General features: G+C 46.2%; 2 protein-coding genes and 1 pseudogene across 3 annotated transcripts; 2 read left to right on the top strand and 1 right to left on the bottom strand.

Annotated features, from left to right (window-relative positions):
• The first annotated feature begins 6362 nt into the window (after positions 1-6362).
• On the top strand, positions 6363-14973 carry LOC109781584 (uncharacterized). 2 transcript variants are annotated; one of them, XM_020340172.4, is made up of 7 exons: positions 6363-7197; positions 10433-10511; positions 12282-12436; positions 12898-12988; positions 13095-13283; positions 13390-13461; positions 13873-14973. In XM_020340172.4, exons 1-7 carry the CDS (start codon positions 6656-6658, stop codon positions 14692-14694), a joined length of 1950 nt encoding a protein of 649 aa, XP_020195761.1. In that variant the 5' UTR covers positions 6363-6655; the 3' UTR covers positions 14695-14973. The 2 variants fall into 2 exon arrangements, with proteins under 2 accessions (XP_020195761.1, XP_020195763.1); XM_020340174.4 differs by having other exon boundaries at positions 6370-7197; positions 13098-13283.
• Positions 14974-16270: 1297 nt separating this feature from the next.
• LOC109781582 (leucine-rich repeat receptor protein kinase MSP1-like) lies at positions 16271-26327 on the top strand. The gene is made up of 6 exons (XM_073508623.1): positions 16271-16858; positions 17633-17701; positions 21768-21855; positions 22194-23061; positions 23112-24911; positions 25020-26327. The coding sequence occupies exons 3-6, from the start codon at positions 21844-21846 to the stop codon at positions 26111-26113; spliced, it is 3774 nt and encodes a 1257-aa protein (XP_073364724.1). The 5' UTR covers positions 16271-16858; positions 17633-17701; positions 21768-21843; the 3' UTR covers positions 26114-26327.
• LOC109781583 (G-type lectin S-receptor-like serine/threonine-protein kinase At2g19130) lies at positions 17647-20443 on the bottom strand (annotated as a pseudogene).
• Positions 26328-27349: the final 1022 nt, after the last annotated feature.

Below are 27349 nucleotides of genomic sequence, written 5' to 3'. Positions count from 1 at the left end.
CCTGCGAGAAAGCAATCCCAGAGCCATACTATCCATTTCTCATATCCATGTCTCATCTCAAGTATCCAGTTCTAGTTGTATCGATCGGGATACAACTCCAAGTGTCCGTTACCATAGGACAGGCTATCGATAGATGTTTTCTTCCCTGCAGGGGTGCACCAACTTACCCACCATGCTCGATTAACTCCGGCCGGACACACTTTCCTGGGTCATGCCCGGCCTCGGCCAAACAATACGCCGCAACCCGACCTAGGCTTAATACAGAGGTCAGCACGCCGGACTAAACCTGTGCCCCCAGGGGTCATGGGCCATCGCCCCGGGAACTCCTGCACGTTGCGAACGCGGCCGGTGAGCAGACCTAGCTACCTCCTTAAAAAGGCAGGTGCTTACCAGTCCAACCCGGCGCGCGCCGCTCAGTCGCTGACGTCTATTAAGCTTCGGCTGATGTATACGACGCATAACGCCCATACTATGCCCACGTGATGGTGAGTGTTATCAGGCCAGAGGCCCCTCGGATCAAATATCCAAATCGTAGTGGATTAGGAACGCGCGGTAACAAGCAGGGACTCACGAAAGATGTGACCTCGGTGCCCCGTCTCGAGGACTTGCGGCAAGGGCTAGGAATGCCCGGCCACGCCTCGTAATTATCTCGCGGGCACCCTCAAGGTCAACCCGACTCCACATCACTCACGAGTACCCCTCAGGGTCGACCTGCCTTTCCAAGAAACAGTTGTAAAGTCCAAGTATCCGTGTGTCCAAACATCAAGGGGAAAACCCGAGGAATCACCCCCGGTGAATTCCACTCGATGTAATCATCAAGGTGAACGTAAGAGGAACCACCCCCGAGGTTCACACTTGAGGGGTTGCACGACAGAGTCGTATCGGAAGTGGTTAAGGCGGAATCACCCCTCAATGACCACGACCGAATAGCTACACTACAGGGTTAACATCAGAAGTGCTCTAGAGGTCTCACCCTCGGCACTCGATAGTAACCCGGTAGTGTCGAGCAACTAAGGGGAAAGTGATGTGCGGTGCCGGGGCCTGGTCTTCGATCCCGTTGATCGTGTCTTCAATGATGAAGCAGGGCAACAAGGACAAGGTGGGGGTCACTGATGGATCACTAACCAACCTATACTAAGCAGTTTAGGATAAGCAGGTAGGTAACAATGAGCAGGTTACAGAAGCAGGCTATGCATCAGAATAGGAGCAAACAATAACAGTAGCAGAATCTAATGCAAGCATGAGAGAATGGAATGGGCGATATCGAGATGATCAAAGGGGGGGCTTGCCTGGTTGCTCTGGCAAGGAGGGGTCATCGGTGACGTAGTCGATCACAGTGGCATCGGCAGCCATCACGGGGTCTACCGAAGAGAAGAGGGGGGAGAAACAGTAAATACATAGCAAGCAAGAGCATAACAGGATAACAGGTAGAGCTAGACGTGTTCTAACACGGTGCTACACGCTACCGGCGAAGGGGGTAACATCCGGGAATGTTTCCCCGAAGCTGGCATTTTTGGACAGACGAACCGGAGGGGGAAGGTTGCATGTCCGCTATGCTAGAGGCATGTGACAGGTGAGCAGAGAGTGTATCCGGATTTGTCTCGTCGTTCTGAGCAACTTTCATGTAGAAAACATTTTCATCCGAGTTACCATTATCTTTCTATGAATTATCAAAGTTTTAAGCATTGTCTACATTTCTTTTATTAATCTAATTCGTTTATACTAAAAAGGCAGAATCCCTTTTACACCTACTAGGGGGCTAGCCATGTGTATGACAGTGGGGCCTGTGTCAAAGTCAATAGTTGACCCATCATGGTTGACCAGTAAACAGGGTCAAAGCGGGGCCCCATTTGCCCATGTGCCAAAAAGAGAATTAACTAAACTAATTTAAAACAAAGGGCCACATGTCATAAGCTATTAGGCTAATCTAGCACTAAACTGATACTATCTAAACAGCAGAATTAATCCTAGAACTAATCTAGCTAAATAGACCTAAATTAGTTTGGGCCAGCACCACACACACTCACACACACGTGCACTCACACAGCACACTCACACACACCACGGCCATGGCCTTGGCCATGGCGTAGCAGCCGCAGTCGGAGATAGCAGGCTGTAGTAGGACCAACAACCGAGCAGCGGCATAAGCATGGAGCAGCAGCGGCGGCAACTAGCGGGTACAGCAGCAATAATCAGCAGTAGGAAGCAAGAGCAGCAGCAGTCAACGAGCATCAGCAGCGGCAGGGGCATTGAGGCAGTAGCAGCAGGTAGCAACGACAACGAGCGGCGGCGGCAGCAAGCAAAGCATCAACATAGTAAAAGCAAGCAACAGGAGGCACTAGCGACAGCAATACGAAGCAGCAGCGGCCGACAGCAGCGTCGGCAGGCGGGCTGCGCCTGCGACGGACAGGGGCGAGCGGGGATGGCGTGTAGCAGGGAGCGGCGGCCATGGCGGACGCGAGCGGAGGTGGGCGCGGGCGAGGCAAAGGCAGGCAGGGAGGCCTCGCGCGGGGGTGCAGGGGAGCGCCCAGGCGACGGCGGCCATGGGGTTGGGCGGACGGGCGGGCGCGGGGTGTGCAGGGGGGTCGTGGTGAGCTCACGCGGGAGCGGGGTCGGCGGACTACGACGACTAAAAAGGGAAAAACAGAGGGGTCGACGGAGGGGGCTCACATTGAGCGTGGGGCGAGCTCGAGGAGGGTTGGGAGGCATCGGCGGTGGAGATCGACGGCGATGGCCGCGGTGGCCGTGGGCGAAGAAGAAGACGGGGGCGTCGTTGGTGTGGCTCCCCGGGCTCGATCCGGTGATGGAGATGATGAAGCAGTCGGTGGCCGCGAGATCGACGATGGCGCGGCGACGATGTCTCGGGCGTAGAGGAAGAGCGAGAGGAAGGGGATCTGGGGGGATGCTAGGGTTTCGGGGGAGAGGAAAAGGGGGCAGGGGCTGCTCTTAACCCCTCCGCGGCGCAGCAGTGCGCGTAGTCAAGCACTCGGCGGCCATGGCTCTTCGGCCTTCTCCTGTTCCAGGAGGAGGTCGAGAGGCTGGCCGAATTGGGCCAGGCCATACTGTAGGAACTAGAGCCCACTTGCACAGTAGCTTAGGTCCTTTTATTTTTCTTATTTTTGTTTTAGTTTTCTACTCTACTTTGCATTTTATATAAATAGCAATTAAATTTTGTTCAATCTAACACTTGGCACATAAAAACTTTGTATATTTAGGAGCTAACACACGAAGTTTGGAGGCAGTTGGAGTAAAATAAATAATTGTTTATTTTGATAAAGCCAAAATAATTGTTGTAGGAACACTTATTATTTTACTAGGAATTTATTTTTGAGTCCAATGAAGTTGGTTTCAACACGGCAATGATCAAGGGAAATTATAGAATTATTCGAACATTTTAGTTTTACTGCTTGAAAATTTTATTTGTTTCACTTGATTTTTAATTCAAATTTGAATCATTTTGAAATAGAGTGAGTTTAGCAACAGTAACAGCGGTGACGTGCCCTCGCTAGTAGACGGTTACTGTACCGTAATTATCCGGGCGTTACAACGACCACCATGACCGACCCCGTCCACACGGCCACCGCCCTCCCTGCGGGCTAGGAGCTTGTCGAGGAGCTCCGAACGCCTTCGCTACTTCGTCTGCGCCAACGAGATCAAGTCCAGCACCCCGGCATCGACGTCGCTGCCGTCTTCCTCAACCTTGGGCCACCGCGACATTGTCGTTCGATCCGCGCCGCCCCGAGCTCCCATGTCTTCCCCTAGGGCGCCATTGACACCGCCATGATCTCCTCTTGCCTTTCCCCTGTTTCCCCTCTCGTTTGCTCTCGTTAGGTATTTTGCCGTGGCCGAGAACCGCCGTCCGCCATGGCCATTGTAGGGGTAGCCACCGAGCTCCTCGGATTGACCCCGTGGCACATGCCCGCTCCTATGCACGCCCATGCCCGAGCCTGCCGCTCTTCTTCCGTGCCCGCGGGGCCACTCCCTCTCCATGCCCACGCCCGTGCTACACCGCGTCGGTCGCGCCCGCCGCTGCCGTCGCGCTCGCCGCCGCCACCGCACCACTGTGCCCCCGCGCGACACACACCCTGGCCGCGTGCCACACTCTCGCTGGCTGCGCTCGCCCCGTCTGCTGCCGTCTATCCCTTCGCTCGCCCCGCTGTCGCGCCCCTGCCTCGCGCCGCCTCCAGTCGTGGCCATCTTCTGCCGGCCGCCCCCTCAGCCACGCCGGCCGCATCTCTGCCCTCCACCGTCGGCTGCTTGCCTCGCCTGCTGCGTGCTGCTTCCTGCTGCTATGCGCTGCTCTACCGCTGGTACGCTGCTGTGCCATGCCCTCGACACCACCGTGGACAAATGTGGCGGAGGGATTGTTAATGGAGTACGAGAAGGAGGTGGCGGAGAAGGTGTGGAGAGGCAGGAGGTCTGGGGCGGTGTCACTTGGCTGTGGTGGAGGTGTTTATGCGAGAAGGAGCCGGAGTGGAAGGAGAGGTCACCATTGGAAAGAATCGCAAAAAAAAAATCATAGCCCGGAGATCTCATTCCAAAAAATGCTAATATCGATGGAGGGGTGATTTCCTTCAATAGGTGGAAAACATAGGAAATATTGGTTGTTATCAAGGAAAGGAAAAAATTAGGAAAGTTAGGATTTTTGAACTAATTTCTATGCAAATGAGGTTTTATTGTTTGGTAACGTGATATCAGTACCTGCCCGTTTGTGACGTGTCTGATTAGGAAAGTTTGCAAATGTTAAGAAACTATTTATTGGGAGGAAAGTTGTGACGTGTCTGTTATTTGTTTCCTAAAACACATTTCACTAATAAGAGAAATCGATTGATTTAGATAAGTTAGAAAAATTAGATTAAAATGTATTATTTGTTTCCTGAAAATCTGTTATTTGTTTCCTAAGACAAATTGAACCAATAAAAGGAATCGATTGATTTGCATAATTTAAAAGAGTTAGATCCGTGATTTGTTATACGTTAGGAAAGTTCTGGTTGTAAGTGGAGAGAAAAATAAACCGATGGACCAGGGTGGGAGGGGGTGGTGGGAGGAGAGACGAAAAAACCAGCGAAAATAAACCGCGGAGACTATTCACCAGGGTGGGAGGGGGTGGTGGGAGGAGACACAAAAAAAACCAACGAAAATAAACCACGGAGACTATTCACCAACTCGTCCATTAGAAGTATAGCTCAAAACGCTTTATTTTTCCGACAGAAGCGTGTGGCGGCGAGACATGACAACTCACTGTACTACAAACTACATCGAAGAAAGTTGGCTCGAGGCACCCCCGGAGCCTTAAAGGTGTGGATCGGTGTCTCCTTGTGTCATGTGGGTGAGAATTCTCCAGTGACCATGAGCATGTGTTTTTTGAGTCGATCGAGAATGCCCAAAGCAAAGAACAATAAGGTAGAGAGACACATGGCAAGGGAAAAAGATAATAGGAATAACATGAAACAAATTGAGTACTATTCATGCAAGCATGTTACTTAGAATATCAACATTTTTGTGATACCGGTCACGTATACTAATCTCTATAAGTTTGAGCCAACGTCACATAATAATACTAGGAGAGCTAGACAAAGATTGGTTCTCTCTGTGGTGTGGGGGGGGGGGGGGGGGGGTGTGCAAAAGCTCTAACTTTTAATGTAAAACTCATATAAAAGAATTTTCTTCACTAAATTTGTCAAGATTGGGATGGAGTGGGTGCGGGGCTGCAGCCTCAAGTTTGCTTCAACAAAATTTCTCTCGTCTTAGCACATTTTTGCATCTCAACTCGTACTTTACACTATGAAGTGCTAGAACTATTATAGTACAAATCGTATTACTACAAGCGACCCACTAATAATTTGTTGAAAATATATTGATTCTAAAAATATGAACATCGGTGAACCAACTTGTGATTGAATGGTTAGAGGGACAGTGGTATCCCGAGCCCACCAGGGTTAAGTTCTGGTGCTCACATTTATTTCTGAATTTATTTCAGTATTTCCGGCGATGCAAGAATGAAAACCTGAAATGGAACTCGGAAACATAGTTTTATGGTCGTAAGAAGCAAGAATGTGTCTATTCCAAAATAAAAAGAACAACAATTAAATGTTATGGTATACATAGAATTCCGTGAGATTATCACGAAAATTCTTCCATCGAAGGGCCGAAAACGCATTCGACTTGAGGGTAGACCAATGATGAAGGCGGATCTCATGCCGCACTGTCCAAACTCCAAAGCAGGGGAAGCCAAAGCTACCGTACCGTCCAACCAGTCACCAGGAATCATCTGCCGCCAGTCCATGACAGCTGGGCCACGATCTATCTTGGCCCCACAAGTCATCGGTTGTTCAGCCAAACCACGCGCCCGAGCCGCAAGTGTGCAGCGCACCGAACAGCCACCGGGAGAACACTTCCGTTTCTGACACACCCCACCACCCCCCGTCGCATCGCCGTCGCGACGGCGCTCCTACAAATACACCGACCATGTCGGCCTCCTGACCCGCCGCCATCCCGGATCCCGATGCCCCAGGCCCGAATTCCAACAACTACCGCCCGCTCCACTTCGTCCCTAGCTCGAAGCCTACGACCGGGGGCGAGGGGCCAAACCCTGCCCTAGGGTTTGGGTTTCGAGCCGGATCGATCCGGCCAGGGTTCGGCGGAGCGGCTTTCAATGGGGGATCGGGACGAGGAGGAGGAGCTCCAGATGGCGCTCCGCATGAGCCTCCACGGCTCGCCGCCGGCGCAGCCCGAGCCCAAGCGCAGCAAGCCCCCATCGCCCGCCGGGGAGTCGCCTGAGGCGGAGGCACGCCGCAAGCAGCGCGAGCTCATGGCCGCCGCCGCCGAGAAGCGCCTCCGCTCCGTCGCCCCGCCTGCCGCCGTCGCCCCGCCCGTCACCGTCGCCCCGCCCGTCACCGTCGCCCCGCCCGCCGCCGTCGCCCCGCCCGCCGCCGTCGTGGTGCCGCCGCCGTCCCAGCCGACGGCCGTGGTGGCGGAGCAACCTTCCGCCCCGGAGGACGTGAAGGTGGAGTCGGAATCAACCGTGGTACCTATGGAGGATGTGAAGGAGGCGGAAGTGGAGTTGGAGGTTGATGTGGGAGAGGAGGAGAAAGGGGAGGAGTTGCATCCGGAGCTCGCTGAGAAGCTCTGGCTCATGGTGTTTGGGAGTGGGGTTTCAAAGGCAGTGCTGGCGCAGTGGAGCAATCAGGGTATCAGGTGAGCTTTTGTTTGGTACTTCAGTCTCATTAATATGTGTATATGGGTGAAAAATAGAGGGATACTTTGATTTCTGGAGCACTTACCCATTCACCGAAATAGAAATCCGGCATTGATTCCAGAATAGGATATGGGATGTGATATAGGATGAGTGATATCCGGTTTTGTAACGGAACTATTCGGATAATATAATCTATGATATACGGGACAAGCTAACTTGCTCAGCCTATAGATCTTAGCCCACCGCTCATATCCGGCCCTTTTGAAGGCCTGACCCATTGCTTGTGTGGCTATCGACCTTCCTGATGCTGTACTTGTACATATTTTTCTTGGAAAGGTGCCTTTGGTAGGTTAATTTCACATTGTCTTGCACGGTACATGTCATCCAATGTCATCGTACAACAAGTGGAAACCATATATTTACGAGTTAATTTGCCTTGTTGAATTATTCATGTAGTTGCATTTTGGAAATTGTATGGTTGATTGATCTTTATATTGCCATATAAATGGTTTATGTTTTATACAGTTCTTATTTGATTAACATTAGTACCCGGTAATATTTGCATTTGTACTCATATCGGGCACGACACATGTCCAACTCTGAGTCCCACGAAAAAAATGTGGTTTAGGGTACGAAATGAGCGACATATGTCCATATCCGCTCTGATTTCACCTCCCATATCTGTAAGATAATGGCCTTTGGTGACTTCGTTGCTTTCATTGTCTAAGTAGGTTATGTTAAGTTTCTGTTCTGATGGGCATGGTGATGAGCACCTAGAAATTAGTGTTAGACATGTGTTTATGAGATTAGGGTTTAGTGTCCCACTGTCCCTGAATACTCGAGGATTGGGTGTCAATCAATGGTTCAGTGTTCTGTGAAGACAGACTGATGTGGACATATATTGTGTATTTTAGTTGTTTCTGCCAGCGAATGATAGTCATGATTCAAAGTGATCATACATGGTTATGTGTATCTTTGAGGATCGAATCATGGTAGGAGACTAAGAGAACAAGAGGTTGTCCTTGAGGTTACTTAGATTGGCATCTGGGCATCCTTAACTGTACTCATTTATACTACCTCCGTCCGGGTTTAAAGGGCCGGCCGACCAATTCTCCAGGACCAAGGCAGCGCAGCGGTACACAAAGCAACGGGCCATACTTTGCTCCAATTAATGCGTTAATCGTTAGCCTTTCTCCAAATTCGCCAATCAGCAAGCCTGCACGCCACAAGTCTCGCGTGCAGCCGCACGGCCAGCCAACCAGCGCGCTCTCATGCCAGCTCTTGAATCCGTCCCCACGTATCCCAGAACAAATGCTTGTTAATCCGTGAATTAACACAGGGCAATAAATACCCGGCCTATAAATCTGGACTGTGTGTTGTGGCCCTCCGGCCCTTTAAACCCGGACGAGGTAGTAGTATACATATGAAACATTGCCATAGCATATATGGAGAACACAAATTTGGTAGTTAATAAATACTCCATGCATGGCAAAATGTAAGTTCCATAATTTTTTTCTTTTCTCGTGGCAGAATAGATGTGCATGGAGATGTGTTCTCTGACTTGCATTTCCTTTTTGTTTCTTGTTGTTAAGTTAAACATTGGTAGTACCTCTCCATTTTCCAACCCAATTATGAGAAACGTTCTATATATCATGGCAGTTTCAATCGCAGAAACTAGCAATTAAAGATGACATTGGTCGTGCTCTATAATTTAATATTCATGCCATACATGATACATGAGCTTCCAGTACTAGTAAATTTTCTCTTTGAGAGGAGTACAGATCTGATGGAAGCATATTGAAGTTGGACGCGAGAAATATTGGGTTAGAGCCGGCACCGCAGCGCTTGCTGCTTGCTGGCCAGAGGGTTGGGATGTTTCACTGATTCCCCGAGGACCTTGTTTTTCTGCCTTTTTCCTTGCCTCTGCCCGCCTGAGTGTGATTTGCTTTCTTCCTACCTTTTAAATACAAGAGGTCCCTGGGTTCGAACCAGCCTTTCTGCATTGCACTTCGCAGGGGTAAGACTAGGTTCCTATAATCCCTCCCCAGACCCCACCTTGTGTGGGAGCTTCTATACACTGGGTCTGTCCTACCTTTTAAATACAACCAGACATCGCGTTTTCTCGAAAAATGGTTCACTTTCCTGTGCTCTTCCTGCTTCCTGCTTCCTGCCAGGTTCTGGCATCCAGTTTTGACCGGTTACCAGTGGGGTTTCGTCAAATTCTGATGGTTTTGGATTTCAGAATTTGAAATAAACAAAACAAAAGGTTTCATCAACCTCAATTTTTAAGTAGTTATGTTAATTCACGCTTCTTTGTTGTACCAATTGTAGCTTCTTGCCGTATCCATTCTGGATGTGATCATATCAGCTAGAAGATACTGCATACTTTTAATAAAGGAATTTAAATTCAAAATAAACCATCCGATTTATATTACCTTGGCACTGTCCCATTCCTGGCAGTAACTGGCCGGTACTGCCAGGAAATGGAACCCACCCTGGATAAGAACTTATGGCATGTTGGCCATTACAAATAATGGGCATTTGCCATGGCTAGCTAATACCATGTTTGATGTCTTGTCATCAAAGGTAACTTCGTTAGGGGTGTTTGTGAAAATAACTGCTGCTGGAGTTGCAAATATCTTCATAATTATGCATTGGTGGTTGAGAAAAATAATTATGTAGCGATCAAAGGGCCTACGTGCAACAATTTTAAGCCACTGCTATTTTTTGCATGGGAACAGTATGGGAGAACCATGCAGCACAGAGCATCAAGCATTTTGGGTGAAACGCGGTCCTTCAGGAGCTCCAGTTCTGAACATTTTTCTTCTTCTAAGCTTTCTAGGATTGACTTGATCAATTTTATTTTGTTTCTCTGAATCCAGCTTGGATCGCATGTCTTCACTCTCACACATCAAAGGGACCTTTTAGTTTGAATAAGTTTTTGCGCAATTGACTTAACACGTGAAGTTTTAAGTATGCCTTTGGTATATTGGTGCTCCGAGTCCAAGTTAAAAGTGTGATTATTTTGAATTATGACTCTGATTGCTGGCAAATTCTGGCGATGAAGTAGGAAAATTTCCAGATTTGACAGTTAACAGGAATTTGCATGCCTGCACCATTAGAAATTAACGCATACAGTTTCTTGGAAATATCATAGCATTGATCCTATCACACCTTTCATTGCAGTCATACAATTGAATGCTATTTTTCTAATTATTGTTAAAATGTATGCAGGTTCAGCTCTGACCCAGAAACAGCTATGGGACTGGTACAACATGAAGGTGGCCCTTGTGGTGTCTTAGCTACAGTGCAGGTACATCATTGTTGCTTTAGCTAATTGTGTTTGATTGAGTGTTATTGTGGGCATTTTTGCTGTCTAGAATTCTACATGTTTCCTTGCCTTAACTGGGTGTCACTTCAGTTGGACTGCCTGAACTTTGGTCAATACTATGAACCGCCAACTCAACACAGAGCTAAACTGAGGAGGGGTCAACACTGATTGGTGTATGATTAAGTAATGATTTCAATTCACAGTTAGCCAAAAAGTTCCATGTAGTGCTAAAATCGCAGGAGGGGCCAAGGCCCAGGTTGGTCCCAACCAAGCTCTGCCCCCGCGCCTAAGCATCCTGTGTAGTGACCCTGGTAAATTGAACAGACGTGTAAGAGATAGGTTGGAGAATTCTGCCGTTACTTAAATTTCTTTCCTACTTACAAAGATTTGAGTTGGTGGTGAGTTCACTCATTCTCCATTCTACTCTCACCTGGGACTAACAATCTTGCAAAAGTCACAAGTAATAAATGCACTCGATACTCGCACGTGGGAGCATTACCCTGGGAAATGGCACAAATAAATAATTGCACACTTACTCGTATAAGTAAACAAGTACGCTCTTACTCACGTGGGACCAGCGTTCTTGTAAAAGACACAAATTAACACATACATGACAAATCTCAAACTCCTGATGAATTGAACAGACGTGTAAGAGATAGGTTGGGGCAGTCTGCCGTTACTTAAATTTCTTTCCTACTTACAAAGATTTGAGTTGGTGGTTGAGTTCACTCCTCACTCTCCATTCTACTCACACCTGGGACTAACAATCTTGCAAAAGTCACAAGTAATAAATGAACTCCATACTCGCAAGTGGGAGAATCGCCCTGGGAGAAGGCACAAGTAAATAATTGCACACTTACTCGTATAAGTAAACAAGCACGCTTTTACTCACGTGGGACCAGCATTTTTGTAAAAGGCACAAAGTAACACATACAGGACGAACCTCAAACTCAAAACATTGCTATGGGTTTTACCTTCCACCACTCAACCAACCAACTCTTCACATGCTATAGCATATAGAGCAAACGATTTTACTTATTCAAACGGGATGAAAGATGCCATTCCGCTGCTATCTTTCTTCCTCAATCACCTCCCATGTGTCGCTTCTCTTCCCTATGCTTATCCTTTCCCAACCTTGCAACCCTCCCATGGTTGTTTCAGTTGCTTCAGGGCATCACTGCCTGCAACTCTTCCCTGTCATTTCGCTCTTTTTTCTAGCTGGATCTCGTGCAGCGATCAAATCACACATACGCCTTCCCATTAATCTTCTATGCTGGGTGGCTAACTCAGATTTTTTGGTTTTGTAATAATGCACAGGCACTGAGCTAGTTATGCCAAAAAGCGTTTAAAGCTGAGTAGCTCTACCGGTCGACCTTTTTTCTTCTTATATGAGCTCGCCTTGGTCCAATTTAAAATCCTGTTTCCTGATTTTTTTATCTCTAATTTATCCTGATGAACAAACCCTATCGTTGGTGGTCACAAATCTGTACTTTTCTTAGTAAGGTCTGGTAGGACCGCTGGGGCATCCTGCTGTTACATTAAATCAGCAGAGAAGTTGTTCAAAGCTGAGCAGCTTATCTGACTTATACCTTTTTCTTGTATATAAGCCTATGATTTTTTTTTCTAATTTGTCACAGTAATGTGTTTACAGACGAGATCTAACTATTTATTTAGCTATCTGTTGTGCAATTGTTTCTGCTATCACCAAGCTCAACATTTCTGATGGCAACTTCTCATGTTCTCTTTTTGCAGGCATATGTCCTTAAATATCTTCTGTTTTTCTCTGATAATTTGGGTAACCCAGAGGTCAGTGATCCATCATTTGCTCTTGGACAAAGACGATTTTATCAGAGTTCTTTTGCTGCAAGGGATGATTTTTCTTCTCTTACCGAGGATGGAAAGACGAGGTGGTTTCTTTTGCTCCTTAAAAACCATACTGATGCCAGTGTTGTCTTTTAGCTAATTATCTACGTATTCAGTAATTCTTCTGAACCACCGTTCTTCATTATGAAAATAAAAACATAGCAGACTGACGTGGGAGATTTTTTTTTAATTTAAGCCCACGGCATTTCTTAGTTAGTTCTCTATTCATGTGTTTGTGACAGATCCCTTGATTTACCAAACCAAAAGCTGTGTTTCAGTGAACTATTAAAAATCCTTGCCATTTTATTACTTTATTGAAACAACAGCCATGCTCTAATGTTTATTCCGTGGAGAACCTAAATGCTTCCATACCTATTATTTCCCCACGTTAATATTTTAGAATTGATATTCTAAATGTATCATGAAACATTATACAGTTTGCAGCATTGTACTTTCTTATTATTCTTGATACTCAAACGGCTGTTTATTGATTTTTTTTTACTAGAGCATTGGTTCATGCTATGGTGGAAATTCTATTTTTATGTGGAACTGGGAAAAGAGCTGTTGTGGCATTCATTGGAGGTGTCATTCGTGAGGTAAGTGGACTTGATAACAATCAGGTGCTTGTAAGCTTTGAGATGCTTCAAAGTTGATTATACTTCCATATACAGCATGACGACAATTCTCTTTTGGAACTTGCAGCAGAAAGTTGATGCTGCTTTGGAAGGCATTTCTGTTGAATCGGCAATTGATTTCCAGAAAGTTCTTAGAATAATTACATTTACCTCAAGGAAGGATGCATTCAACATGCTTCTGGCAAACATTCCTCTGTTTCGAAGTCGACTGGGTGCCATGTTATTTCTTATCTCTTCTTTACTTTCACGGGGACTGGTATGTCTATGTCTATGTTTTGTGGTGTGCATTTTTTTTTTGCTTGCACAGTTGAATAAATTGCAAACTCAGTGGTGTATTTGAACTTCAATCAATTTTGAACCAGGATTGTATCCAAGCAGATAGGGATGATCCAAGCCAACCATTGGTCACAGCTCCATTTGGGCATGCTTCTCAGGTACTGATAGCATTATCAACTCCAGTATTTTAGCACGACTTGCTTACTGCGACACCCTGCCATTTAGTACCACACTGTCAGTTTAACTCGAGTTACACTTGCACATAAGTCTTGTTTGTGCAAGCAGTGTCACTTCAGGTTTAACCCTTTTATGTGAAGTGAGGACAAACATATAAACTTATAAGTAGGGTATTTACGGATGCATGCCCACTCCATGATGAACAGGGCTGTTGGCTTCTTTGGATCGCAGCATATCACACTTGACATAGCAATTCAGTGCTTACTGTTGGAATACAGTGCTGGACTCACTTGAAAGCTATAAATATTGAACAACGTTTTATGTACTAGGACTGCCCATTATTATCAGTAATATCTATACATTACATTACAACCTAGTGTGGTCTTTTGCAGGAAATTGTAAATTTATTGCTTTGTGGAGAGGCTGTCCCAAATGTATTTGATGGGAAGATGGACCTTGGTGGCGGCATGTCCCTGAAAGGCATTCCAAGTGATGTTGAAGTTGGGTTCCTTACCCTTCTGGAATCACTAAATTTGTGCAAGGTTGGTCAGTACCTAAAGTGCCCGAAATGGCCTATATGGGTGGTGGGAAGTGAAAGTCACTACACTGTCCTTTTTGCCCTAAATCCCAACGTCCAAGAGGAGAATGAGCTGGAAGAGCGTGAATCCAAAATTAGGAGGGCATTTGATGCGCAAGACCAGAGTGGAGGTGGAGGCTTTATTGCGGTGGAGGGATTCCAGCAAGTTCTGAGGGACACCGACATAACATTTCCTTCTGACAAGCTCGACGATCTCTGTAATGCGGGCGTTATAGTATGGAGTGAGTTCTGGCAGGCACTGCTTCAGTTGGATAAAAGGGCTGGAGGCATGAAAGATCCAACTGGCCTTATGGGCAAGAAGCAATTCACTATCTACCACTTCAATGGAATTGCCAAGTCAGTGCTTAATGGGAGTGGAAACACAGGAGGCTCAACTCCAATACAAAGACCTAGGATATGCAAGTTAAATGTGAGCGTCCCACCTAGGTGGACGCAGGATGAATATCTAGCTGATGTTGTAAGCTCATCGGCCAGCGGCAGCAAGAATGACAGTGTTCTTTCTCTTGCTCCACCAGTTCAGACTGCTTGTCAGCATGCGCCACTAGTGGACTGCATTAGAACTCGATGGCCACGGGCAGCTTGCAGCTGGTCTGGAGATGTGCCGAGTATCGTCTGATCTGATGCTTGAATTCCAGTCATATCACTTGTTGGGCTGATTTCGAGCAGACTGCTTGAACTCCCATAGTGTTGACCATGCCATGCAAAGTTTTGGAAGGGGCTGCTGGTGTTGTAATTGTTTAGCCTGATGAATATATGTTTTCCCCCATCGACATGAATCCTTTTTATCGCGTCATCTTATCAGGGACATGAGTTTTCTTTTTTCTTTTAATTGACATTAGATGTATACACCTTTTATGGACATGCTGTTAAGTCTCGAGGCACATTCTTTCCTGTACACAGATGATTTTGTTGTAGTTTATTTTATATCTGACACAGAGCTGAGCGACTTGTTTGTTTTACATCTGACGGAGCTGTAAAAGTTCTATGATAGTGCGTACTTGTCCACCTTTTGATTTCTTACTTTCTTGCCTATAACCTTTCTTTCCTCAACCTAAAAAAATATGTCTTGATTTCTACTTTTCTGGCCTACAACCTTTCTTTCGTTGGCCAAAAAAATGTTCCCCTTGCTTCTTTTTTTTTGAACACAGACGCACATACACTCACTCCTTGCTTATTTCAGTTGAACGTGTCCGTGTAGTTGATTTATGTATTGACGTGCTTGGTAAACACAACGGTAACGACTACGAGGTTGTTATGAGATAATTACGGTGGTACATTGGCGTAATTGGTCAATCTGCAGCTTTGTTTGGGTCCAGTTAGCAACGACAAGCTCAGAAGACTGCTAGAGGAGCATGCCATGGCCAGCTAGAACAACCTTCAGCCCCTCAAGATTTGAGTGTTCCTGCTCCAAGGGCTATGTCGCCATCCACCTCTTCGTCCTCCATGGTGAGCTCGGTGGCGAGGTGTGTCATATGCAGGATAGATGAACGGGCGTGAGAATTTGTTCGGGAAGAGGAAACGAACGAGGTGGGATCTGGGAACGTGGTTGCGTAAAAAAAGAGAGGTTAGAATCGATTTCGTAGGATATCATGGAATAAAAGCCAAATCATAAGGGCAGAAGTGAAAACGAAATGTACAACTTATTGGATGGTTATAGGAGGATAGGGGGATCAAACCCTAGGTTTGACGTTGTGACGCGCCAAACCCTACATCGATCATGTGTGAAGTTTTGAATCGAAATCGATGCACATGACTTTGCAACAAAAAGAAGAAGAAGAAGAAGAAGAAGAAGAAGAAACACTCGGCGACCGCTCGCTTCGTTCGGGCAGGCGTCATCCTAGCCGTCCGGTTTGATTTAATCCGATGGATGAATTTCCTTTTGACTAAAAAGAAAGGGCCCCATCCATGTTTTATTGAAAAAACCGAGCCTTTTCGACGATGTTCGTTCAGTGGTAGAAGACGTTTCAGTCGATCAGAAGACGCCTTTGGCGATTGCATTGTGTTAAAAAATAGAAATTCAATCCATTTCGCACAAAATAAATAAATTATAATCAATCACATCATACGGGCGTAACCCTAAAAAAATATATCAATCACATGGCGACCACTCGCTTCGTACGGGCGCACGTAGGGCGTCGTCCCAACCGTCCGATTTGATTTTGGTCCGACGGATGAAGTTTCTCCGAAAAAATAGAAGCAGCACAAAGCGGCCCCTCTCTCTCCTCTCGCTACGCCGGCGATGAGCTGCTCGTCGGAACTCTCCTCCCCCTCGCCCAGACTCCGACCAACTCTCCACTCCCGCTCCTGAACCTCCTCCCCACCCCCCACCCCCAAGCAGTCAGGCCTCCCGTCTCCACCCACCAATCATCGCCGCGTCATCTTGTCCGTCCAGCAACACATCTGCCGCCGCCGTCGCGCCACCCTGAAACCCCAAAGCCTCGGGGGTCACCACGGCCACGTTATCAGAGGCCACCACCACTACCCCGCCTCGAAATACGTCGGGTGCCAGTGTCGCCACCATTGCGGTGGCGTCCCGAAACCCCTCGGTCTAGAGGTACAATTTCTACCGCTCAGGGGTCACGGTCGTGGTGGGATTGAAGGCCCGGAAGGAGTGCGCTGACAGGAGCAGGAAGACCGGCGAGATCACTCATCGCAACTTCTCCTGTTTCCCGCGAGGCCTTCAGGCCAGTGTGAAGCCGGGAAGCCACACCACGCCAATGCCGGACTCGGCAGTGCCCACCTTCATCGCCCGGCTCAACAAATCTGGTCCCAAGCTTGAGGTATATGCCTTCTAGCTGCGGCACAACTATCCACTCTTCGCCGCATCCTGCCTGCATCCCCAATTTTTTCCACCTGACATTTTGTTGAATTGGGGATGAGCCCGGACGGCTGAATTCCACCGAGGGACTCGGAAGCAGTAGTATACAAGTCCACCTTTGGAATGAGGAAGTGCCAATTATCTTCATCTTTTGTTGCTAAGAATCCCATAACCATGTTGATTCAACATGCCTCAACAACTGATTGCAGTTAAGGCTAGCAATTTGCTACCACAGGTTGTGCGCTAGCCTATTTAGCTGCTGCTATTGTTCTGTCATAGGCCAATCTGGTTTTACTCCCTCCGTCCCGAAATAGTCCAAAATAAGGTTGAGACACTTATTTTGGGACGGAGGGAGTATCAGTTTTCCTTTGACCATTTCATACCTTCTGCAGTCTTTACAGGGTTCATGCTCACTAATTAATTCTCTTTCTTCATCTAAACGGCAGAACTTCCGCCACTAATGGAAGAAGAAAAACATAATATTTGGATACAACACAGACAACGATCACTAGTCAAGTTGTACTAGATCCGTACTTGCATCCATTTTTTAGAAGATCACGTAGACAACCAACCAATAATTTATGTCAAAAATACTTGTGCTTCTATGCACACCTTCAATCTTAAAGAGTGTCAGCGACCTTTGATGAGAGTCCAAATGATTGCTATGCATAAATACAACAGTATATCCTGAAAAACAAGTATTTTCAGGAATGCTAACTTGCCACTGGTATTTCAGGGTTGAGACAATCGCTGAAGGGAAGCTCTGCTCCATCATTGCAGCAACCTGTCTTCATGAAGCTCTGAGGTATGTTGCAGTTTGCCTGCCTCTTGTGAATCTTGGTCCAGGTACCCATCAACTAAATGAACATATAAAAGATACTGCGATCAGAAATGCTAGCAATGAATGTTGATGTTCCATAGGATTTATCAGTAATATAAAAAATGTACTCATGACAAAACCTGAAGTGCTTAGCATGTCTCTTTTTATTTTCTTGGATTCCAGGCTTCCAGCATGACAAATAATTGTGCTTGAATTAAGATGTTTGCATAAATGAAGTCGTGCTTACATTTCGAGTGTGGATTCCCTGCAATTGCTTCAAGTAGTCTTGGCATTGGGGGTATGTCGACTTCAAGAAAACCTTCAAGATATTGAACTACTTCACCCATTGTGGGTCGATCAAACTCATCATCTTGAATACACCAGCATGCAACCTTCAAAGCTCTTTCCACCTGTTCCAAATGGACATCTCCATGTAGATTGCTGTCCACCAAACTCCCCACATCCCCTTCGAGTAGTTTGCTTGCAACTTGCACAGGGAAATACACATAATCATCACTGGTTGTACATTGTCTACCCGAGTTCCTCTTTCCTGATACAATTTTCAACAAAACCATGCCATAGCTGTAGACATCGACTTTTGCTGTAATAACAGTTCCGCTAATCCATTCAGGTGCTAGATATCCAATTGTTCCTCTCATTGTAGTGAGAACTCGACTAAAATCCCTTCCGAGAAACTTTGCCATCCCGAAATCTGCTATTTTCGGAACAAATGACACATCAAGAAGTATGTTCTCTGGCTTAATGTCACAATGTATGATGCAATCCCGGCAACTATCATGCAAGTAGACCAGTCCTCTAGCAACTCCAAGAGCTATTTGATGCCTAACGCTCCATTTCAAAACTGTAGCATTGTTGTGAAATAAATGAGCATCAAGAGAACGGTTTTGCATCTGTTCGTAGACAAGCAACCTACTATCGCCCTCAGTACAAAAGCCAATTAGATTAACTAGATTGATATGCTGAATGAATCCGATTGACCTCACTTCAGCTCTGAACTGCTTCTCTCCTTGGCAAGCACCATCAAGTCTTTTATCTGCTATGGCAGTGGAGTCATTTAGAAGCCCCTTGAATACAGAACCAAAACCACCTGCCCCTAGCTTCTCAGAGAAGTTTTTTGTTGCACGTTGCAAATCAACGTATCTAAACGCAATAATGCCCTCACCACCTTGAAGGTTTTCCATTCTATGAGCAGACAACCTCTTGTTCCTCTTAATCACCAGTAGCAAGAAGAGTGACAATAAACCGCAGAAAGCAACACTCGCACCAATTGATATGCCGATGATTATCCGTCTTCTGTTGCTTTCCAACCTTTGCACCTCTCTGTTGGCTAGGCGAATGTAAAGAGTGGCTTTGTTAGTATCTGTAGTACCATCACATTGTTGCCGTTTCACATTAATAATCTCACCATTCCAAACAAAGCATCCATTGACACCATAAGAATATGCAGCACAAGTGCAGTTGCCAAGGCAAACTTCGGCACATTTATCTGCACTTGTAGCATCTTCTGTGCTGTGACCGTTATTGGGCAATACAACACATGTGATAGGGTGGAACCTGTCTTCCTCACTTGTGTTTTTGTTGATACTGCAATCTAATGGAGTATTTCTCACACAGCCGCCTGTTTGATCATCTAGCTCCCAGTCACTAGTCGATCTTATGGAGAATCCTTTCATACAGTTGCAGAATGGAAGCGTATTATCATTACAAATTGTGAATGGTCCACAAACAGCAAATACATCACATTGAACTCTGGGTTGGGCATAGGTCATCACCCAGTCTTGTGAGCTCTCAAGCCAAAGGAAAGATTTTGTTTGACCTGAGACATCCAACAGATGATGGAAAATGATTGTCTCGTCTAGTAAGTTATATGTGAAGTACTTCTCTTGGTCATTGTCGACAAATGTAAAATTTACAACAAAAGGGCCTGCCATCTCTGGTATTGACGGAAAGTATTGGCCGTTCCATACCCCACTCGATCAATATGGTATGGACGAGTTCAGCTGTGTAAAGATGTACTGATTGGCACCACTTGGATCTAACTCTGCACCATATCTGCCAGGGGCTAGGTCAATCAAGTTCTTCCTAGAAACCAGACGGCGATTCAGACCCGTGATCTTGTTCCAACCTAGTTTTATACCAGGGAGGAAGGTATTTGTGGGGTAATCAAAGCTCTGCCACAACACATTTGATGAGTTCGAGGAGTTCTGTAGGATGAGGTTTCCGCTGTTCAATAGCATAGCAATGGTATTGTTGCTTATGGTATTCGTGTGGGTAGACCAGATGATGGACATGGTGACTTGGTTTAAGATGACGAGGTTGCCATCACTGGATATTATCAGCTCCGACGTGGTGGTGTCTGTAACTGGGTTATGATCATTTGCTATCCATACTGGAGTTAGCTTGGGGACATTGTTGTACCATATGCCTAGGTACCAGTTCAGGGTGTTGTGGGAGGACTTACTGCCTGTCTGGAAGAAGCCGAGAGCAAACTTGCCGTTGTTGGAGATGATCCTGTCGTTGCCGACAAGTGCTTGCCTAGATGTAATGGTGTCCATGGCAGCAGAACATCCAGGGAAGTGTAGGGACAAGAAAAACCCGAAAGGGATGAGGAAGAGATGCATGCTGAATGGCCTGTAGAGCTAGCCAAACATCAAGAAGTTTGGTTAGAATTGGGTACTTAAAACACTGGGCAACACCAAACGTCATGGTAAAGTCAAGCACTCGCCTCTATGGCCGTGATCGATATCCCTAATTTACTAATCAAGTGGCATGCCATCTTTGCAAAATCCAACACTAGCAGAAAAAAGAATTTGTGAAAAGTGTTAGGTGACCATGTGTTGCACACTAGATTAAAAAAATGCATGATTGTGACAAGATGGCTAACCAGTGCACCTTTTTATATTTTGTTCACCTCATCCAACATTGTGTTCTCATCCTCTCAAACTCTTGCACTTGTGATTTGATATGGGAACCAGGTAGGAAGGGACTGACCCTCACCTCTCATGTTTGCTACTATAAAAGCAGAAAGATGAACGAAGAGTATAGAACAGTGACTTAGTGGCATCACTGCATGTTTAAATGCACCACATGCATGTTTAAGTGGTTCAATCAGCTGCAGAAACAATGGAGGTAAATAATGAATAATACCACAACTATGTCTTGGATGACCTCAGTTAGAAATACCAAGTTATGGCGTAACCACGGGTGAGAGGTGACGCCATTGAATTGCCGCTGACCTGTTCACCAGAGGCCACTTTCATGTTTAGCTGGGTCAAGTATGTGGGGTTTCCTTGTGACACCTGGAGCTTCCCTTGGGGCGAGTGTTTCTCCGCATCAGAGATTTATGACATCTCCCTCCAGTATGTTCGAGCCCCTTACTCTTCCTAGATATGGAAGTCAAATTGCTCATCCAAGCTCAAGGCGTTTGCTTGGCTCCTTTTGAATGATAGGCTCAATCCTAAGGACTTGCTCGAGCGATGAGCCAATGACACATCCAGATCAATGGAAATTCTAGTTACATTTTATGTAACGTAGGAGATGTTGAATCCTGCTACCACCTGTTCTGGAAATGCGACTTCAGCACAGGTGCTGTGTGACTATTGATTCACCCCTCAACTCCTACCAATGGAAGGCATGATTGCCCAGGCTAGATACAACTTCAGCAAGTCCTTCATTGAGACCTTCAATGTTGCTGCATGGATCATGGGCATCCTGTGTCCTACAGTTCGACTCCCCTGCTTCTTGGGCTTTCGGGAGGGTTTTTTCCACTTGTGCTGCTGTTTTTTCTCCTTTGTGTTTCCTGGGTTTGTTATCGTAGTGTGCTCTTTCTTGTGGACACCGGCATTGCCCCGATTCTCTTGGCTGGATGGTAGGGGGCAGTGCTAAGTGGGAATGTTTGTCACTCGTGGTTCTTCAGTTGTGCTGTATGATTTTGACTGTACTAGGATGGGCTTGCTTGTTTACTCATTCTTGTACCTTGACCTGAGAATTACTTGCATGGAACTGACTGCTGATTCTTCTTTTTCTTCAGGAGTTCAGGGTGTATTTCTGAGGGGAGCGTATGAACTTCGATTGAGTTGAGTTTCGTCTGCTGTACTTCGGGCGTCATGGTTGAGAAGGTAGTCAGTGTAAATCCCTGCTTGAGCTCTATCATTGCACAACTTTTGATTGCTCATTTACATCAAAGTGTGATTAAAATCTACAAGTTCTGTAATAAACAAGCCATTTGTTTTGAAGCCTTGAACATCCAGTCTGGCTCAAATAAATAAAACCCTGAGTATCACTTTGATTGCTGGTTCCTCATATGCTAAAGGAAAAGTTGAATTTCTTTTTGTTCTGGATCACATAGAATATCTCATTTTTTTTAGCATTGACATAGTGAACATGACGAACTTTTGACATGTCATGTGTTATGTGGTTCTTTGAAAGCCGCTGACATGTTTAATCTCTTATGCAGATTGAACATCACACAAGTCCAAAGAACATAATAGCAATGGGATCTCGAAGCATCTGCCTTCTCATTCTTCTTGTGATCTTCATCCCCAGTTCTGTCATGTCTGAATCAAGTGATATAAAAAGTTTATTCACTCTGAGGCACTCAATTGCTGAAGAAAAGGGTTTCCTCCGCAGCTGGTTTGATTCAGAAACTCCCCCTTGCAGCTGGTTAGGTATAACCTGTTCGGGGCGTAGCGTTGTGGCCATAGACTTGTCCTCCATGCCACTCTACGTCCGGTTTCCTTCATGCATTGGGGCATTCGAGTCGCTTGTTCTGCTGAACTTAAGTGGGTGTGGGTTTACCGGTGAGCTTCCAGACACCCTGGGGAATTTGCAGCGTCTTCAGTACCTAGAACTGAACGACAACCAGCTGACTGGGCACCTGCCTGACTCATTATATACCTTGAAGATGCTGAAAGAAATGGTGCTTGACAACAACTTATTACATGGACAACTGAGCCCTGCAATTGCTCAGTTGCAGCATCTCACCAAGCTCTCCATATCCGGGAATTCCATCTCCAGTGGCATTCCTACAGAGTTGGGCAGTCTGCAGAACCTAGAGTTCCTGGACCTTCACATGAACAGCCTAAATGGATCGATTCCAGCAGCTTTTCGTAATCTGTCTCAGCTGTTGCATCTTGATCTAAGCCAGAATAACCTCAGTGGATTGATATTTTCCGGAATAAGCTCATTGGTGAACCTTATGTCACTTGATCTGTCCTCAAACAATTTTGTGGGGCCAATACCCAGGGAGATTGGTCAATTGGAAAACCTTCGACTGCTGATTTTGGGACAAAATGCGTTCACTGGGAGCATTCCAGAAGAAATTGGTAATCTGAAGCGGCTTCAAGTACTTCTGCTCCCTAATGCAAACTCACAGGCACCATCCCTTGGTCAATCAGCGGTCTTGTAAGCCTGGAGAAATTTGACATATCTGAGAACCACTTCGATGCTGAACTCCCAACATCCATCGGTCTGCTTGGCAATCTGACACAGCTGATTGCGAAGAATGCAGGGCTCAGGGGGAGCATACCCAAAGAACTAAGTAACTGCAAGAAGATTACTCTCATAAATCTGTCATTTAATGCCTTCACTGGCTCCATCCCTGAAGAACTTGCAGAACTGGAAACTGTTATCTCTTTTTCTGTGGAAGGGAATAAACTATCAGGCAATATTCCAGATTGGATAAGGAACTGGGCAAATGCAAGATCTATATCGCTGGGTCAAAACTTGTTCAGTGGACCTTTGCCATTGCAGCCATTGCAGCATCTGCTCAGTTTCTCTGCAGAAACTAACCGTCTCTCAGGTTCTGTCCCTTTTGAGATGTGTCAAGACAACTCCCTGCAAACACTCATACTGCATGATAACAATCTGACTGGAAGTATCGAGGAAACATTTAAAGGATGCACAAACCTCACCGAGCTGAACTTGCTAGGAAACCATCTTCATGGAGAGATACCAGGGTACCTGGCTGAGCTGCCTTTAGTTAGTCTGGAATTGTCCCTAAACAATTTCACAGGAATGCTGCCTGACAGGTTGTGGGAGTCATCAACTCTTTTGCAGATCTCTCTCAGCAATAATCAGATTACCGGCCAGATCCCAGATAGCATTGGTAGGTTGTCCAGCTTGCAGAGGTTGCAGATTGACAATAACTATTTGGAAGGACCCATACCACAGTCTGTTGGCTATCTACAAAATCTGACTATTCTGTCTCTGCATGGCAACGGGTTATCTGGGAACATTCCAATAGAACTCTTCAACTGCCGAAACCTTGCTACACTGGACCTGAGCTCTAATAATCTGACCGGGCACGTCCCGAGGGCCATATCTAACTTGACATTGCTCAATAGCTTGATTTTGTCTTATAACCAGCTCTCTGGTGCTATTCCTGCTGAGATCTGTGTGGGGTTTGAAAATGAGGTTCACCCTGACTCGGAGTTTGTGCAGCATAACGGCCTTCTTGATCTGTCATACAACCGGTTGACTGGTCAGATTCCGGCAGCAATAAAGAAGTGTTCTATGCTGATGGTGTTGAACCTGCAAGGCAACTTGCTAAATGGCACCATTCCCTCAGAGCTTGGTGAGCTGACAAATCTTACAAGCATTAATCTGTCTTCTAATGGATTAGTTGGACCAATGCTTCCTTGGTCTGCACCATTGGTACAACTTCAAGGCCTTATTCTATCAAACAACCACCTAAATGGCACCATTCCTGTTGAGATAGGCCAAGTTCTTCCCAAAATTTCAATGCTAGACTTGTCCGGTAATGTACTTACCGGAAGTCTACCCCAGTCTTTGCTGTGCAACAAATATCTGAACCGCCTGGATGTCAGTAACAACAATCTCTCTGGGAAAATTTTATTCTTTTGTCCCATGGACGGAGAATCCTCAAGCTCACTGTTGTTCTTCAATTCAAGCAGTAACCATTTCTCAGGGACCCTAGATGAGCCTATCTCGAACTTCACACAACTGTCTTCTCTTGATATCCACAACAATAGCCTCACTGGAAGCTTACCATCAGCACTCTCTGATCTCAGCTTTTTGAACTATCTTGACCTCTCAAGCAATGATTTCTATGGTGTCATCCCTTGTGGTATTTGCAATATATTCGGCCTCACATTTGCCAACTTCTCTGGTAACCACATCGACATGTACAGCTCATTAGATTGTGCAGCAGGAGGTGTTTGTTCCACTAATGGCACTGGTCGCAGGGTGGCTCATCCATCTCATCGAGTTTGAAGATTAGGGATCATTTGTATCCTTTCACTTGCTGTCATCATTGTGTTAGTACTTCTCGTGTTTTATCTGAGACACAAACTATCCAGGAACAGTTCATTGGTTATTGCGCCCGCTGGTAAGGCCAAGGCAACCGTTGAGCCAACCTCAAGTGATGGGCTCCTAGGAAGGAAGTCACGGGAACCTCTGAGTATCAATCTCGCAACTTTTCAGCATTCACTGTTGCGGGTCACCATTGATGATATACTGAAAGCCACAGAGAATTTCAGTAAGGAACACATCATAGGCGATGGTGGCTTTGGCACTGTCTATAGGGCGGCACTCCCTGAAGGTCGGAGAGTCGCGATCAAGAGGCTTCATGGTGGCCATCAGTTCCAGGGTGACCGTGAATTCCTAGCTGAGATGGAGACCATTGGAAAGGTGAAGCATCCAAACCTTGTTCCCCTGCTTGGTTACTGTGTTTGTGGCGATGAACGGTTCCTGATCTACGAGTACATGGAGAATGGGAGCCTTGAGATATGGCTGAGGAACCGAGCAGATGCAGTTGAAGCGCTTGGATGGCCAGACCGTCTCAAGATCTGCCTCGGCTCTGCCCATGGGCTTGCTTTCCTTCATGAAGGATTTGTGCCTCATATCATCCACCGGGACATGAAATCACGCAACATCCTGCTGGACGTGAATTTCGAGCCGAGGGTCTCTGACTTTGGCCTCGCAAGGATAATCAGCGCGTGTGAGACTCACGTCAGCACCGACATTGCCGGTACATGTGGATACATCCCCCCAGAGTATGGCCAGACAATGAAGTCCAGCACGAAAGGCGACGTGTACAGCTTCGGCGTCGTCATGCTGGAGCTGCTTACAGGGCGGCCACCCACAGGGCAAGAAGACTTGGAAGGTGGTGGGAACCTTGTCGGCTGGGTACGATGGGTGATCGCTCGCGGAGCGAGGAACGAGCTGTTTGATCCTTGCCTGCCAGTCTCAGGCGTGTGGCGGGAGCAGATGGTGCGCGTGCTCGGCATCGGCCGACGAGCCGTGGAAGAGGCCAAGCATGGTGGAGGTGGTGAAGGGCCTCAAGACGACCCAGCCAATGGAGTGCGGGCCTCTGGTGGTGACGGTGTCCAGGGGCTCGTAGTGCTGGCCTCGTAGCACTGTTCTTGACAGTGATGTGATGTAATAATGCAGGCTGATGGTAGGTAACTTGTAGCTGTAGTTGGGACAAATGCTGGAGATTGTAACGAGATAAACCAGTGTTGCTCATGTTGAGGCTGTAGTTGGGACAAATGCTGTTGTATCTTAATTCATGTACTGTGTGTCAGTCACTCATGGCAGCATGGGAGCTCTGAAGATGGTTGTGCTGAAAGTTCACTTGTCCTTTCTTTTGTTTATGCATTTCAGAGAACTGATAGTTCTAAGCTCATGTTTTTTGTCTGCTTTGCCAGATCCAGAGCTCTTATACTCTGTTGTTGTTCACGGTCTGCTGCTGCTTTTGCTTTAACTGAATTTTCTTCTTCTGTGTCGTAGTGCACCGTTGTACTGGTTCTGCTCATCTGTTTGCCAGAATATGCTCTTCTGCTCTTCATTCTTCTTTTCGGGTTCTATGGAGGTTTTGAAAATACAGCATGCAAAGCTATTGTATCTGCAAGCTTGCCTGCAATGGACTGCCTCCAGGAAAAGAAAACAAAGTTGCGGCCTGAAAACTTGCAAAACGAAGGCAATGTTCCGGGCCTTGGGCTTTTGAGCAATGCTCAGTTCATCTGAAAGAACCTATTGCAATTATGAAAATGATGCAGTTGTACCGGTGCCATCGCCACTTTCCCAGCTGACGACATGCCGGGCACACCGCCACTATATATAGGTGACTCCTGTTTATTTTCCTTCACTTTCCTTTATAGCGTGTTGATTCCAAACTGTCTAATGTTCATTTCATAGGGACATCTTGGAGCACTTCGTGAGGAATCACCCCGAGCAAAGCACAGCTTGGTACCCGGCCTTTAACACACATGATGAGACAAAGTACTCGTATCATTCTTCGTCTCCTTATTTGGTTATTTAAACTGATTATTACAAACACTATACAGCGTTGGACAAACAAGCACGAATGACACAACGGCATTTTTCTATCACCAACACAAAACTGTCAAACACCATGGTCAAAAGTGTAGGCCGCTCACTCGGCTTAAAGACGCAGCAGAATATTATTTCAAAAAAAAAGCGCGGCAGAATAGCCAGACTGAAACATATGGAAACAGAGGAATGCTAAGTTTAGCCTCCTACTCTTTCCTTTTCAAGAGAGACATCGTCCTTTCTTACAGAATGAAGGCTGAACTTTTTTTTTTTTGCGAATACGCATTGATGCGTATCATTCCATCGATAGAAAGAGAG

Source organism: Aegilops tauschii, chromosome 2, assembly GCF_002575655.3.
Source record: "Aegilops tauschii subsp. strangulata cultivar AL8/78 chromosome 2, Aet v6.0, whole genome shotgun sequence".
In the NCBI taxonomy this organism is placed as follows: Eukaryota; Viridiplantae; Streptophyta; class Magnoliopsida; order Poales; family Poaceae; genus Aegilops; species Aegilops tauschii.
Note: the sequence above shows the minus strand (reverse complement) of the source record. Positions and strands in the feature narration are given on the sequence as shown.